We start from the raw sequence: 17,183 nt of genomic DNA on the forward strand, positions 1-17,183 counted from the left end.
CAGGAATTTTGAAAGGGGGGGTTTTTACGGCCGGCGGGCGAAGCCCGTCGGCGTCTTCGCCAAATGCGACACCCAGCGGCGGGGGTCTGGGGGGCAGCCCCCAGAAAATTTTGAAAAATTGCTTTGAATTTGGTGCATTCTGGGAGCATTTTCAACAAAAATGTGGGTATAAATATTCCTGTAAAATGGTGATAAGATCATGTTTTCTTCGGATTTTTCGGTAATAAACCTAAGTCTCTATGTTTTCTTGTTGCTAATTCCTGGCTGAGATATTTAAATGTTTGGTATTGGCAAAACTCGCTCTTTTAATGCAGTTTCGTTTAAAATTAGGAAAACTTTTTTTTAGAGAAATAGAGACTGAAAGCATTATTCTCAATATCGTGATGTCACACGCGTGCCAAAGGGGGAGGGGGTTGTAACCCCCCCCCCTCCCCTTGGCTACGCCACTATACTACGACATATACGATATGCCATAAAATAAAATATACATTAAAAGAAACAGCCATTTCATCAATTGTGAATGTTTGAAAAATACATTTTGCTTGAATAAAAATTGCTAAGCATGCAAAGTAAACTTGAAATCTGGTTTAAAACCCTGTATGCAGTGTCCATGACCAATTGGATGTTTGTATGTTTGCAAGCATAGACGGCAATTGATTGAAATTATAATGAAGGCTAAAAACTATAAAACAGCCATTCAAGGTTTCAGATTGTTTCAACTGACGTCATTTGGTTCAGCATTGGTTTCAGCTGAGTCAGCTCCAACAAATGTTGCTATTAAAATGCATTTACAGTTGTATAACGGAATAAAGGAGTCTGATCGATGGATGATTTTAACCATACCGGTAATAATAACAAAAAATTACCCCCCCACCCTCCCAGATAAGTGAAGTCTGCCGTGGGACTAATATCAGTTGTGTAGACGCATATCAAACGATTTGATGCGGATACATAGAATTTCAACAATAATTCCTCGCAACATTTCGGGGGGGGCCCGGGCCCCCTGGGCCCCCCCCATAAATCCGCGCCTGTTTTAGACTACGAATCCATTCCACTCCGAAATCTAATTCTAAATTAACGAGACACACTCCTGAGCTGATGCGTAGGCTACAAGACGAAATGGCTCAGATGTGCAAAAATGTTTGTCAAATTTAGAAGCACTAGGACGTAGCCTACATGTTTTCAGTGGAGCACACTTATAAGCATTTTACCGCCAGATCAAAAATCGTGGATACAGTTTTTTTTTCTTCTTTTACAAACAGAACTATAGGCCTATGGAAACTTTATAATGAGGCTACAACTAAAATGCAAAGTTGCAAAACCAAACTCCGAAACGTTTGTGAAAAGGAAACTCTGAATCCACTCCATTTTCTGAAAATCAGTCAAACTCCGGCTTCACTCCATGCTCAAGTTTTACTCCAAGGGCGTCGCATAATAAGTTATTTGAAGAGCTCACGGTACAAAACTTTGACATCTTCAAGCCACCGTAGAAGAATATTCCCATAGGTAGCCTACTTGCAACAGCGTAAGCTGAAGATATTTTTAAATCTGAGATGATTTTATGCGTCCAACATTTTTTCTGGGAGCCATAAGATTTGGAGGGAAAACGCTACATCTTTTTTGCAATAGCCTTTCGTGCGTGTTCAAGTCCAGTTTGGTTTAGAGATAATTCCTGCTTCTTAAGAAAAACTAATTATTTCGTTAATAATTTTAGGCTAATAACATTTTCCTCTAGGTTTTTCGATATCATTGCAATCCGGAGATATCATGAGTCCACCGGGCCCAAATAAGGGAGATCTATATAACTACAGGATTGGAGCTGAAACACTGGAAACTGAAGCCGGAACAGAAACACTTCAGTTCCAGCAGAAACGGAAGCTGGAACAGAAACACTTTATAGGTTAGGCCTACCATTAGGGTCAATGTTCTTTGTGCGCGGCTGTGATAATGGTGTTACGAACAATCGTTCCCCAGATCAAACATCACATAAAACCGTTCAACAGTTAAAGTCTAAGTAACATGGCGTCTTACGTCATATAACATTGCTGGAAATGATAAAATGTTGCATTTTTCCGATTTACATCGTGTGGAATTGTACGACGATATGTTGTCGCTTGAGAAGGTTGGTCGAACAATAAACTGTTCTGCTTTGTGAGTATCGACTGGACGAAATTTCCATCCTTTATCCAGAAATCTGTTCTGCGGTGTCAAGTTTTTTAGTGCATAGGCTACGTGTTGCACCTCCTTTTCAACAACCTGCTGTGCTGCTGTCCTTTCTTGAAATACAATTTGTGAAGAGACTTAAAAAGTGTGTTTCGCTCGGTGTCATCGCATACAAGCGAAGGATTCGGGAATTTTATCTTGGGAACTTTCCCACGGAGATATTATGGTTTTCCACTGTGACCAAATGGTTCACATAAACTGAAATCAAAGGGCAGGAAGTAGTAAACGGACAAGGAAAACAATTAATTCACCTGTCGTAAACTGTAAAGTCTACATTTGCCTTGTTTGTTCAGTTCGTTTGCATTTTGCACTCGTGTCATATTTAGGCCCACAGTAGATTGCATCTAAAAAAATTTTTAGAATGACCAATGGTTTTAGCTCTTGTGACATCTTAAACATAGGCTATTGATTTCGTACTGGGTTGGTCTTTGAACAAGTTTATCATGATACGAAAGGACATTTCAATGATTGCTGAACACTCCTCATTTACTTTAGGTTTTAATTCGGTTTGCAGTACACAAAATGCGTAACAACAGTGGGCTATTTTTGGATTTTTTTGCATTCATTAATTGGTTTTTGAATCTTTATCCTGGGACTAACAAAGCCTTGATAGGTTATTCCTGGTAGTTTCGTATGCTTGTAGAGGCTTTTGATGCAGGGCCGGTTACCGAGATTGACAGAGTGAAACTTCCGATTGTTGAAGTCTTGTTGCCGATGAAGTATTCCATTCATTAGGTGCCGCTGAATGGAGAATAGCCCTGAAATGCGTTGCTCAAGCGCACACCCCGAGAGCCGAACCAGCGCCACGTAATTTTGAGTCGTGCGGTTAACCACTGAGCTAACCGGACGGATTTGTTTATACTTTACATTCATACATTAAGTAAGTTATTGATGTGAGCGTAGCCTACATTTCATGTTATTAATTGTAAAATCGATTTTTTTTTGTAAGCTATTCTTTAGTTACGTAATAAGTTATAAACAGTAGGCCTACGGTATTTTATTTAGTTAATCCTTGTATGGTCGTAGTAATGTGTTGACCCAAGTACTGAAAAGTTTCTAATTTCGTAGTTCCAGATATTTCTGGCCCAAATTAACCTCAGAATGGTTCAACTTGTTCGAGTTTATGTCCAGTTACAATGTAAACCAGGGGCTGATACAGTGAGTACCTTAAGTGAGGATTTTAACAAAACACAATGATGCGTAGGCTAAATCTACATTAATCCTACCTTGCAAGTGCACTATGAATAAAGTTAATTTTCTGTGTTTTAGGGGGGGGAAGTCAAGATTCCTTTAACCCGCGTAATTCATAAACATTACTATACCACACTGATACTTTGACCCAGATTTTATTGGCGTCTTTTGTTCATTCAGTAACTGAATCAGAAGCAACAAAGCAAAACAGTACGGTACACAAAATGGTGCGGCGTACATTGGCAAAGCAGCTTCGTGAAATCTGTGATATGAATTGCCATAACGAAAATCAACTCTGTACATGGAGAAAAACGAATTTCATTTCAAGAAAATAAACTTTGAAAAGAACCAAAATTTCATGCATACGCTACGAAGTATACTGACGAACAGTCATATACGCAACCTACTGCCGTGCCTTGGCAGACAGAGCGTAAAATGTTTGCTGTCAATCATATGCGCAATACAACATGTGTAGGATAAGAAAGTGTTCCAAACTAGTCTATAAACTGGGCTTTTAATTGAAATGCTAAGTTACATAATTTTCATGCGGTGGCAAGTCAGGCAGAACCAACATGAAAATAATGCAACTGTGTGGCAGAAAACAACAACACGATTAGAAAATCTTCAAGCTAAGAACAAAATCACCAAAATAGCAAGAACACCACAACAGTACAAATTTCAACATGCGAACAGACAAAAAGAACAAAGGCACTTTCTTTCAAAACGAGATTAGGTAACTAAAGAAATGGTCTGTGCATGTGGTCCGTGAATTTTCCTTGCTTACCGAGAATCGACATCCTGTGAAATCAAACGAAATGCACAGTAAACAGTACAAAGGGTTATAAAAAGAACACTTTTAATTCACAATGTGCCAACATACAGTTTTTGCTACATCATTCAGAAGACTGCAGTTCAACATTGAAGGATAGGCATTTGCAATAACGTTGAACAGTATAACGTGTGACGGTTTGCAGTCTTGGCATGGCATGTGAGATACTTGGACAAAACATTAACTTATATAAAACAGACGTAATGCACAGTTGCTGGTTCAGCACCTCACACATACTTTACATTCTGCATACCGTTCAATTCAGTTTTGTTATATGCAAAAGAAACTTGACAAATGGACCAGTAAAATGTCTTCCCAGCCAGTAAATGACGGTACTTTGTAATTGGGAGCAGCATACAAACAACAGGCACACATCACTACAAAAAGCGTTAGCATCAGGGTAAAAATCACTTTAAAACCCGTTCAGCCAATGCAACATATAAACGCAGTAAAAAGCATTGCTAAAACGGCAACAGAACCAATGATAGGACCCAGACATCAAAATTCGTCATTCTTACATTTATTCAATGACCGTAAACATTGACTGGGAGCAGACAATAGTGCGGCGGTGAAGGATACTTTAGAATTTAGAAATGTTAATTTTGCTCAGTATCAAAGGTAGAGAACATAAAATGATGTTTTGTTAATGACCGTACAAAAAAATGACGCACTATGTCTTGCCCAGACAGAAATAAGCTCTTTCTCACATTAATGTTTCGTCTACAGACGTTGAAGTAGTGGAAAAATATCTGATATTCTAATTATGTAAAAATTTAAACAACCGGGGTAAAGTGAAGCCATAATAATCACGTAAAACTCAATAGTCTTCCGCAAAAGAGCATGATGGCCACCGCAGAATGTTTGTCGAATTCCAGTTTGTACGAAATGGTATGGACAGACAACAATAAATCAGCTTCACCGGTCTTGTTACGAAATAACTAATTTTGACAAAGGGCATATGTAAGTATGTCACAGTTTTACCAGAAACATGAACACATACCATGTCTGGATGCCGGTAACAAAAAAGCAAAGAAAAAAAGGAATAACGGAAAGTAGTGCCACGTTTAAAACGATTTTAACACAAATCAGTTCAAACGCTTAAAACATTTGCTTAGCATTTACTTAGTGGCAAGTTGAAAGAAAAACGTTGATATCTGCCAGAAACATGGATGGCTAGTGGCATAGTCAGTGGGGGAATGCAGCATATCTTGGCATTAGAAATGAGGATTGCAGTGACCAATTCCGGAACACTCGATGATGTAACTTTCAGTGGAAGGTGGCGCTGCCTGCGTTATGCTGAACTGCGCCTGCGTAAAGATGAGCATTGAACATTTGTCAAATTAATTATAGCGACTGAAGGTAGAGCTTGGTGTACTGTAACGCATTCTAGCAATTTTGCGATGTAGTTAAAATCAGGACTGTGGAGTAGGAAGTAATTTGGGCTGTGGAGCCGGAGTCGTTAAAAAATACCGACACCGACGTGACTCCGTATTGCCCTCATCATTTCATCAGAAAATAGAAGTGTTTGTTCTTGTCAGAATTTCTGAGAGTTGCCGTTTCAATTTCGATAACATAATAATTACAACGTAAGTGAAATTCAATTTTAAAAAACTGAAAAAAAGCAAAAAATTAAAAAAAAAATTGGCTACACTGAAGCCACAGTCGACCAGTTATAAACCGAAGAGTCGGCGTCGTACATATTTTGCCCGACTCCAAATCCCTGGTTAAAACTGGTGGCTGCATACATACCTGCGTCATTAATGTTGCGATGTGCATAGCAGTCTGTGTGTGCAAAGTTATGGGTCCAGTTTTGATACGAGAATGTCCAGCAGCGAGTGCCATGAAAATGATCAACTGCCAGAAAACGTTTAAGTTGATCAATAAACACAAAAACTGAGTTTTTCTTACAAACTATTCCAAGTTTATAAAAACTTCAAATGGGATGGGAGTATACTAAAAGAAATATTGTTCATATCGTAGTGTTGGTCTTCAAGAAACACTTTTCATAGAAAAACGCAAGCAAGTTTCATGTATAGTTATTAGTTAGGCATATTTAGTCTCTATGATTCGGCAACGACTTCGTCAAGCTGAAGTCACCTGATCTTGAAGAAATTCATCCACGCAGCAACCGTATGAAAGATTGCGCAGCAGCATTTCAGCTGCGTCCGCTCCGACCTGTTCCGCTTGTATTCCTTTCCTACCGAGTGCTGATCCGGACAGGCGGCATCCTATATGCGCGAAGTTGAATTGTTAAAGCGTTATGTTCGCTTTGACGCAATTCCGATTACACTGAAACCTCAGTTGGAACCTTACGTATCGGTTACATATACTACAAGCAGTGGTTTATTAATTAGCAAAACAGCATCACTTGTTTGTTTATAAACACGTGAAAGTGACACTTGAACACACCAGGCATCACAACCATTGACAAGAACAAAATGTTGGCAACGCACCTGTTGTAGTTTCTGCAACAACAATAATTCCTGTACCGTTTCCAACGACAGCAACTTTAGGTTCTTGAACAGCTTGGATGTTGATCGGAACTTCGCGATAGGAACGCCATAGAACAGATGTCGCCGACTTGGCCATTTGCTGCGCTATCTACAATTATCGGGAAAACATACAAACGCTCGTCATCGTCATCACAGACATGCGCAACAAATTGATCAATTTTCGGTCCTTTACCCAAACCAATGCTCGGTTCGTCAAGATTTGAATAACGCGGCATGAAAGGCACGGTAACCAAGCTTCTTTAAAGCATGTCTTTAAACATTTTGCCAAAGATACAGCCGCTTGCTTTCGAGAGGTGTCAAACCGACTTTGAAATGTCTCACCAGCGCTCTCAGCATTCGATTACGCAGCCGAAATACATAATCCGTATGCGCACAGTTGCCACTTTACAATTGCGCAATGAACCAAACAATAAGCACACCAGCGCATTACCTTGAATGGTATCACTCCTGCAACAAAGGCTCGGCCGGTGATGCGCTTAATTGTCCCGAAGTTTGTTAAATCGACCGGACGTAATTGCCTGACCGGGGTTGCTTGGACAGTCACCTCACCACCGCCCCGGGGAAAGTAGCCTCTGATATCAAACAATAAAACATTGGATTTAACATGAATGATGATGGCATGGCAAAGTTAGACTGATGTCAAACGTCAGTTAGACTGTGTGTGTAGTAAATTGAGGAATAGGCGAAAGCCGGTCCAATATATTTCAGACAGTTCTATGTAAAATCAACCGTTGAGTGCTTAAATAAAAATAAAAGTGAAAAGAATACGTAACTTTACGTATTCTTGCGGTGAACACCAATCAATGCTTACTGGAGTAAATATACCAACACACAATGTGACTGAACTCTTGTAAACAAGCAACGACATATCAGATGTCAGCCAAACAACGCAACACTGTTTTCTATGCATTCAACATAATTGCAAAAAAGAGGTTTAGTAGTTCCCACCTGGTAACGATCTGGCAATCCATTCGCACTCCAAACTGTTCCAAGATTGGCTTCAAAACATGAGTGGTATAATCGATTTGCGGCGCCATCTCCGCATTCGTTCCTCCGCGCAGAGTAATGTGAGATGCTCCGGGCGTGAACATCAGACAAGGAAGAGTGACTTGCAGCAATAAGCTGACCGCACTTCAGAAAAAAAATAAAAATATTTTCCAATAGAGTTGAGCAAACGTATCACAGGCATAATGACCTCGGCGAAATGTACACTATAAGGTCACAACTCACCCGGCAGTGCCAGTGTCGGCAAGATAAGTCCCACTTTGCAACATCCCAGGCATCAGTGTGATGTATTGGGATCCGACTTGATCCCCAGTGAGTTGCCCCGAACAGAGGTCACGAACCAACTGCATACCGGTCATATGTTGGGGTCTGGAAAGTCATTTGCTGCAGTAACTAGATGCATATCAAACGAGCAGACTGCTTTTTGCAGTCCTGATGAAGGACGGATGCAATCACTCATTGAATACTTCCAACATAGCACAATTCGGTAAAGTTTAAATAAGATCTTACTTATATATTAAAAACAAATCACAGTTATAATAATGATTGTTATGAACAACTAGGGGTTTAAATATTTTAATCTCATTGACAAAACAACAAACTTAATTCCATGCGTTTCCCTGGGCTGGGCGTTGTAAGTTTCTAATGAGCAGAACCAATCAAACAATGACAACACGTAGCGAACTCAAACATGACAAAGTTGCAGGGTAGATAGCTAACCTTAAACCAGGATTGGTTCTGTTCGCTCTGATCCTGTTGATGACGATTGGCTTGTGCAAGATGGCGGAAAGAGAAGTGGCTATTCGGATAATTTGGCCACCCTAAAATAAGCGGAAGAACAATAACACAAACGTAGTTTACAGTGAAAATCAATTCTGTCAACGGTAAGTTAATTTTAACTACCTTGAGTTGAACGTTTGTTTTGTAAACTTGTTAGTTTGATGACGTTAACTCAAGCTGTAGTGTAATGGGACAAACCTTCTGAAGGTGTTCAACAACTTGCATAATGCAATAGATTGAGTTTCGCTTTCAGCAGCATAATCGTTGCACACTTAACACAGCAAGCCACGATAATGCTGAAACTTGCATAATAATCGAATAATCAAGAGTTAATACTTGTAAGCTTGACAACAGTACCAGATGTGTTTGTGTCTCATCTCACTTTTTAATCCACTAATATAATCCCACGACATCACATTTGATGACATTACAAATGCTTAGATTGCAATACGAATAACTTTATTAATGTATATATTCTAAATTGAAATCTTTGCTTCTGTCTCACAAAAAGATTATTTTTTCTAAAACAAATCACTCAATAACGCGTGATATTTGAAAATTAATTTTATACTCAAACTAATGCATCGCAATTGCTTTTTAAAGAAAAGGAAAAAAATGATAGTATGCAATGAGTGGAGCTTGCGGTATTTATAATCTGATTCTTCACCCCTTCCATTATGCCACCATCAATTTCCGTGGTATCGGCTGATTCCGCATCATCAGAGTTCGCAGTCCATCTGTTGTACCCATTTGTAAACGTAACTGGTGTTGTCATTCCAGCTGAGAAGCCTGTATATGATATAACCAAAATATTTGAATCAGCAACAATAAGTACGAGCAACTGAGCATGCACATTAAGGTGCATCAAACTCCCTCATGAAAAAAATTTCTCATGGCAGTGCCAGTAAAGTAGCACACTTGAAACAAAATCAAGTGAGTTTAAAGTTCGTGTTATGACATCACAGAGAACATTAAAGATAAAAGTCTGATTGCTAAAAATTGCGGGAAAATGCTTTGATCATACAACTGATTGCTGGCAACGCACTGTTGCGTAACAAGGCATTAATAAACTCATTCCGAGCTTAATCAGACTTGCAAGCAGTTGTAAGATTAAACCACACAATTGTAATGTATAATGCAACGGAGTTAGCACACACACATTTCCAACATTAATGCCTGTTCACAATAAACTTTTTTTTTCTTGAGCCAATTGGTTAAACGCATCGATCGGATAATCGTATTAAAACATCTAGCAAATGGGTGATATGATTAACCAATTTTGTCTTGTATAACTACTTACAGTACCTGAACTTGAAGCCATGTGTACGGTATATGGTACTTTCAACTTTATTTGAAATTCACTGATGAAACGTTTAATACTTGCAATAACAAATGTAGTTCTTATAAACTGCATAAAACTTCACTATGTTAAGTGAAGTACGTCACATTAATATGGTCATCTACTAGCCTAGGTATCACCCAGTTTCAGCATGGTACAGTAGGGTAGGTAGTGACTTGCCAAGGTTTGCGGAGTTTTTTAAAAACGATTATTCAAGTTTAACAACAGTTGTAAAAATATAGTTTAATTACACTAAATTAAGTTTCCAAAAGTAAAACAAATCAACAAAAAAGCAAACACACTTAAATCAGCGCATTGGATGACTAAATCATGGTCTTTCACTGCAACTGGCTCATCAGATTGGATTGTTCAACACGGAATGACCCGTTTTCGGTGAGTCCGATTTGGTGAGTTCCCTATTCGGTGAGAGCCTTTTTCGGAGAGTTCCTTATTCGGTGATTTTTTTTAAATTATTGGGTACAGTAGCCTAATTATCACTGTCGTTTCAGGGTTAGGGGGTTACGAGTTCAGGTTAGGGTCTTATTTCAACATTTAGCGACATTAAAACGATGTAAAAGCGGCAATGATAATTAGGCTATGGTACCCGGTAATTTTCAAAAAAATTTCAAAAAATCACCGAATAGGGAACTCTCTGAAAAAGACTCTCACCAAATCGGACTCACCGAATAGTAGCAGACCCGTTCAACACTAAGCCTACTGAAGCGTTTCTCCATGTTTGTGAATTGTTGTGTGGCGACCGTGCCATATTTTAAACTGATTGTCATGCTTTGGTATCATGCACGTTATAACGTCCATGTTGAGTGGCGTAGCGGTTAGTGGAGTGGTGCCTCACTCTACCGGCCCGCGTTCAATACTCGGTGCGTCACGGGAAGCCACCTTTTTCTAGACCTCTGCTATGTTTGTCATATAATATTGCATTAATATTAAATTGGCCTCTGCTATGTTTGTCATATTATATTGCATTAATATTAAAAACAAATCTATACAAACCACCTCGTCTCAAGAAACAAGTAAAATTTCGCTAGTGGAAGAACATTATTGATAAAGATTTTGCTTCTGATGTCTGTCTTGCTTTTCAATCTTTAAAATTGAACTGTTCTTGTGAAGAACTTGTAAAATTCTGTAATTCATCTCTTACATCTATTTCTAATGATCATGCTCCCATCTACTCCCAATTGCTGACACTCAGAACAAATTCACTCTGGTTTACTATGGAACTCAAGAAAGAAAAACAAATTCGAAAAAGGCTTGAACACAAATGGAGAAAAACTAAATTATCTATTCATCAAAGTATTTGCAAAAAACAATGCAAATATGTGAACAACTGAACATGTTAGTACTTAAGGCCAAGAAAAATTTCTTTCTTAAGCAAATCAGTGAAAGCAAAACTCCAAAACAATTCTTCAAATTTTTTAAAAAATTGATGGGCAACGATAACAGAAGTGTTCATCCAACTGGAAAGTCTGCTCAAGAAATTGCTGAATCATTTAACCAATACTTTTTAAACAAAATTACTTTAATTAGGAATACTCTTCCATGTCTTGACCATATAACTGGAGGAACTCAGTCAGCAGATCCTTGTTACCATAATCACATTGATTTTTTATTTTCTTGAAACAGATAAGACTCAAATTCTTAACATTTTAACTGCATTATCATCTGCATCTTGTGAACTAGATCCAGTACCCTCATGGCTCCTCAAAAAGCATTCATCATCTTTTCTGTCTATTCTGACCTCCGTTGTAAACAAATCCTTGACAAGTGGTCTTGTCCCCCCAAAGCTCAAACATGCCATTGTATGTCCACATTTAAAAAAGCCTAGTCTAGACAAAGAAGAGTTCAAGAACTATCGCCCTGTGTCCAATCTATCTTTTGTGTCAAAAATATTGGAAAGAGTAGTTGGCAGACAGTTAAAGGATTTCTTAAACGTGCAAAATTTATTTGATATCAATCAATCTGCTTATCGTCAACATCACTCCACAGAAACAGCTTTACTAAAAATCCATAATGATATTGCTACTGTACTTGACTGTAATCACAGCATTGGTCTACTTTCTCTTGATCTTTCAGCTGCTTTTGATACCATTGATCACAAAATTCTTCTAAATCGTCTCAAATCAGATTTTGGCATTACAGGAATGGCACTTGACTGGTTCTCTTCTTATCTTTATGAATGAACTCACTTAATCTGTAGCAATTGAAAACTTAATGTCTTCTGCACAGGGCTGTCAGATTGGAATAATTGATTCCAGATCTGGAATCAAAACAAACTGTCTAGTAGGGAAAAAAAATGTCTGGAATCTGAAATAATTTTTAGAAGCAAATTGGGATTGTTTAGACAAGTCTAGGTTGTTTCGGTAATTGTATTTTTTTCATTGCGTTTAGTAGCTGCAACGCGTGCGCGTAACTTTCTGCCCTAGTTCCGTCTCTTTGTTTGAAACTTTGTTGCTGAATTGCACGCTCTTTGGCGCGAAAGCCTGTCTGTGAGAAGTGTGACGCAACCTAGTTAGCTGACAGGACTTTCCGCACACTTAACACTGGGTTATATTTCCATGTATGTTAAGTTTACTTTTAATCTGTTGTGTTTTTAGGTTGTTACAGAATACAGTACCGTAGTTATTGTTAAGTACCGGTACGGTATTTATTGATTTTCATATTTTGTTGCATCGAAGAAGTTAGATAACAAGTTCAAAAATCCAAGCGTATGTGAAGTTTATTGTAGGAAGAATACGGCTCTACGCAGTGGCGTATCCTGGTGGGTTGAGCAAGGGATTAAAGGGAAGCAATAAAACTCGTGGGGGTTAAGAACGTTTCGAAGGCACGCATATTCTAGGGGGTCCGAGGGCATGCCCCCTGGAAAATTTTTGCAAAATTACACTCAAATAATGGATTATAGTGTTCTCTGGACACACTTTTGGGGAAGGCTAATATTTGTATGTAGGCTACGATATGAAATTTTTTAGCAGATATACAGCGATTAACTTATTAAAGGTAGCTCTTACACAAACGGGCAAAAACTGATGGGCAAGGCTTCTCAGCAGGAGGCAACCCTACGTACATTTTTTAAGAATTCTAATAATATAATATAAAAAAAAAACAGTTGCTCTTTCACTTGCTGTGTTCATTTATTAGCATACATCGTTTACACTGCTAACCATTTGACAAACTTTTTCAACAAGCATGCAGGCACAGATATAAAATTAGGGTGAACAAAGGCTACAAAACTTGATAAAAAAATGTGCTGGCATCATCTTATCGTAGGGATATTTTCATTTCAACATGAAGATTCTCACCACTACTTATTGTAAGTTATATCATATTTACAACATACACTGCGTATTTAATGGTAATTTGTTTTAGACTTAAAATGAAATGTCTAGAATAAATTTAGAATAATTTAGAATCAAACTGACATGCAATCTGGAAGGGAAGGCTACAACTAATCTGACAATCCTGCTTCTGCAATTTTTTTTTCTTCTGGAGTTGCTCAGGGTTCTGTTCTCGGCCCTGTACTGTTTTGCCTCTACATAAAACCTCTGTTTGACATCATAAAGCGACATGGGCTTTCATACGACTCACATGCTGATGATATACATTATACAATTGTATTTGCGTGTTACTGATGAAGATTCATTGTGTTGTATTAAGTCAAAATTCTAAAAATGTATAATATGGTTGATATCTCAAATTGGATGTCTTATAATATGTTGAAAGTGAATCATTAAAAATGTGAGTTTATTGTATTTTCTCCGAAACAATGCATTTCAAAGTTTAACGACATGACCCTTACCCTGAGTAATATCAATCTTTCTTCTTCTAACTCAATTAAATTGCTTGGTGCAACATTAAGTCAACATTTGTGTTTAGAAAACTTTGTCAGTTCCACTGTTAAATCTTGCTTTTTTCATCTTAGAAATATTGGTTCCATCAGACAGTTTATAAATATTGATGCTTGTAAAACTTTAACTCATGCACTTGTAACATCCAGGCTTGATTATTCAAATTTATTGTTAAATAACATTCCACATTGTATGTACTATTGCGTTTTCAAAGAGTTCAGAATGCTGCCGCTGGTTTAATTACTTTAACACGTAATCGTGAGCATATCACTCCTATACTAAAATCCCTGCATTGGCTTCCAGTATTGCATCGTATTCGCTTCAAAATATGTCTATTAATTTATAAAGTTTTCCATGGTTTTGCTTCGAACTATCTGGACACTTTGCTTGTTCATTATAAACCTGCCAGAACTTTGCGTTCTCAACATCAATTGCTCTTGTGCAACCCTTCATGTAAGACACAATATGGAAATCGCACCTTCCCAGTTGTTGCTGCCAGTTGCTGGAATTGTTTGCCTATTTGTGTAAAAGCTAAAAATTTAAATGAGTTCAAAGCTCACTTGAAAACGTTCTATTTCAATGAACTTTATTATCACCATTGTCATGTACGGTACAGCGCCCAGAAGCATAGTTTGACTGTGGATGTGGCGCGGATGCAACCTAGTTCGTACCCTGAACAGTTCGTACCCTCAGTTCGTACCCTGAAAAGATCGAGAGAAAACATTAAAAAAAGCGGAAGTCGCTGATCGCAGTTTCCGCAAACATTTTAAAATTTTCCCCCTGAAAAGATCGAGGGAAAGATAGCACAAAGCCGAAGTCGCTGATCGCAGTTTCCGCTAACCTTAACAGTAACCCTATCCTAACGCTAACCCTCACTCATCGCAGTTTCCGCAAACATTTTTCCGCAGTTTCCGCTAACCCTAACCATAGACTAATCTATGCTCTAACCCTAACCTTCGCTGATCGCAGTTTCCGCAAACATTTTTCCGTAGTTTCCGCTAACCCTTACCCTAACTTTAAGTCTCTAACCATAGAGTAATCTATGCTCTAACCCTAATCCTCGCTGATCGCAGTTTCCGCAAACATTGTTTCGCAATTTCCGCTAACTGCAGTTTCCGCTAACCTTTACCTTAACCATAAGAGTAATCTATGCTCTAACCCTAACCCTCGCTGATCGCAGTTTCCGCAAACATTTTTTCGTAGTTTTGCAGTTTCCGTTAACTGCAGTTCCCGGTAACCTTTACCTTAACCATAGAGTAATCTATGCTCTAACCTTCGCTGATCGCAGTTTTCGCAAATATTTTTCCGCTGTTTCATTTTTTCGCAGTTTCCGCTAACCCTAACCCTCGAGTTTGTTTGCGGAAGCTCCGATCAGCGAGTTCGGCTTTGTGCTATGACACTGCGATCAGCGACTTCGGCTTTTTTAATTTTTTCTCTCGATCTTTTCAGGGTACGAACTGAGGGTACGAACTGTTCAGGGTACGAACTAGGTTGCACCCATGTGGCGCTATATAATTATTATGGCTGTGGCTATATTTACACTATATAGTGTAATAATAGCCTGAATAGTGTTGCCAGATAAGAAATTCTGCCCTAATTTGAGAAAAGTTAAGCTATGTAAAACAAAAACTTGTATTTTGGAAAAAATTTATTCCCGGGCAAAGATCAAAACCCTAATTTTATTCCTAAATCTAACCCTTACCTTAACTCTTCCTAACTTTAATCGTAACTCTGGCAACACTTGATTGTGGAAAAATAGCCACTTCCTAATTATTATTATAATATAGCCTATTGTTGTCTATTGTCAGATATTGTTGTTTAAGTGCGGCACACTGGATGAATCACATGTGGAACACGGAGTGGCAAAATCACACCTCTACGCTCCGTGATTTCATACCCGACGCCGATCCCCGTCCACCAGGGATGTCCCTCGCAAGGCTTGCGTGGGTCAGGCTTAACCGCCTGCGAACTGGCGTCGGCCGTTTTCGTTCGGACATGCACAAGTGGGGCCTGGCTCCTTCATCAGAATGCGAGTGTGGTGCCACGGAACAGACCGCAGACCATGTCATCCACCATTGCCTAACCACACGGTGCGCATTGTCTGAGGGTCCTGGACCACGAGACTGCTGAGTGGCTGAAGATTTCCTGCCCTCCAATCTAGCCTGGAAAGATCGCTCATACGCCATCATCATCATCATATATTGTTATTATGATGGTCAGAAATAAAAACAAACTGAACTGTTCATTGTTGTGATATCAGCTTATTGTGTACTATTATAAAATCTGATTGGCAAATAAAGTTCTTTCTTTCTCTCTGATTGTCTTATAATCATTATCAGAACCTCACATAAATCAATAATAAAGAGATAATTCAACAATCGGAAATTTCACTCTGTTAATCTCGGTGACCATGCCTGCGTCAGAGGTTCAAAGCCTCTACAAGTATGCGAAACTGCCAGGATTACGCTCCCAAAGAAGCTTTCCCAGTCCGAGGATAAAGATTCAATCATTCCATTTTAGTTCTAACCTTACGTTGTTTTCCATTTCACTTCACAGCGCAACTGTAACTCAGCGTTGCCATATGTTTTTTGCAACATCCAACACAAATGCTACTGAACACTATCCCAAAAACAACCCAATCTTCACAAGTTAAAGCAAGCTCAATTACAGTAGCGTAGCCAAGGGGGGGTTTTGGGGGTTACAACCCCCCTTTGGCACGCGTGTGACGTCACGATATTGAGAATGATGCTTTCAGTCTAAAATTAAATTGCCTAATTTTATACAAAACTGCATCAAAAGAGCGAGTTCTGCCAATACCAAACATTCAAACATTTCAGCCAGGAATTAGCAACAAGAAAACATAGAGACTTAGCTTTATTTCCGAAAAATGCCGAAGAAAACATGATCTTATCCTTTAGCTATGCCACCGGACAGCACCATTTTACAGGAATATTCATACCTACAGTTTTGTTGAAAATGCTTTCAGAATGCACCAAATTCAAAGTAATTTTTCAAAATTTTCTGGGGAGGCTCCCCAGACACCCGCCGCTGGGTCGTCAAAACCCCCCCTTTCAAAATTCCTGGCTACGCTACTGAGCTCAAATATAGCCAAATATTTTAAATTTACCCTAAATAAATTATCAAAAAACAAAAAAATTATGCCAAACAGTTGTCATACAGACATCAAATTCAACAACATGGTTCGCTTTTTTCGTGTGGTCCAATAGTTTACAGGCTACTCAGTCACTGAGCTTCGGGAAATAAGAAGGTAAAGTTATCATCACACTATAAAGCTTCAGCATTGTAACGAGATTAAGATGGCAATTTCATTTTCTTGGGCCATACTTTTTCAGCAGTTACGCCCACTCAATTTGTTAACTTCTGGGTAGAGGTGAGTGGTGTTTATCAATGTTACCAAAAGCTGCATTATTGAAAAGCAAAGT

At 38.6% G+C, this 17,183-nt stretch overlaps 1 protein-coding gene across 1 annotated transcript; it reads right to left on the reverse strand.

The window, feature by feature from the left end:
• Nucleotides 1-3,559: 3,559 nt before the first annotated feature.
• Nucleotides 3,560-10,537, reverse strand: LOC145778113 (RNA 3'-terminal phosphate cyclase-like). Its single transcript, XM_082589527.1, has 10 exons — nucleotides 9,847-10,537; nucleotides 9,209-9,330; nucleotides 8,482-8,582; nucleotides 7,987-8,130; nucleotides 7,705-7,887; nucleotides 7,187-7,328; nucleotides 6,697-6,844; nucleotides 6,341-6,471; nucleotides 5,993-6,097; nucleotides 3,560-5,550 (listed from the first exon to the last, which is right to left on the reverse strand). Exons 1-10 carry the CDS (start codon nucleotides 9,953-9,955, stop codon nucleotides 5,458-5,460), a joined length of 1,278 nt encoding a protein of 425 aa, XP_082445653.1. The 5' UTR covers nucleotides 9,956-10,537; the 3' UTR covers nucleotides 3,560-5,457.
• Between the last annotated feature and the right edge of the window lie 6,646 nt (nucleotides 10,538-17,183).

The sequence above is a fragment of the Aplidium turbinatum genome, chromosome 10 (genome assembly GCF_918807975.1).
Source record: "Aplidium turbinatum chromosome 10, kaAplTurb1.1, whole genome shotgun sequence".
NCBI lineage: Eukaryota > Metazoa > Chordata > Ascidiacea > Aplousobranchia > Polyclinidae > Aplidium > Aplidium turbinatum.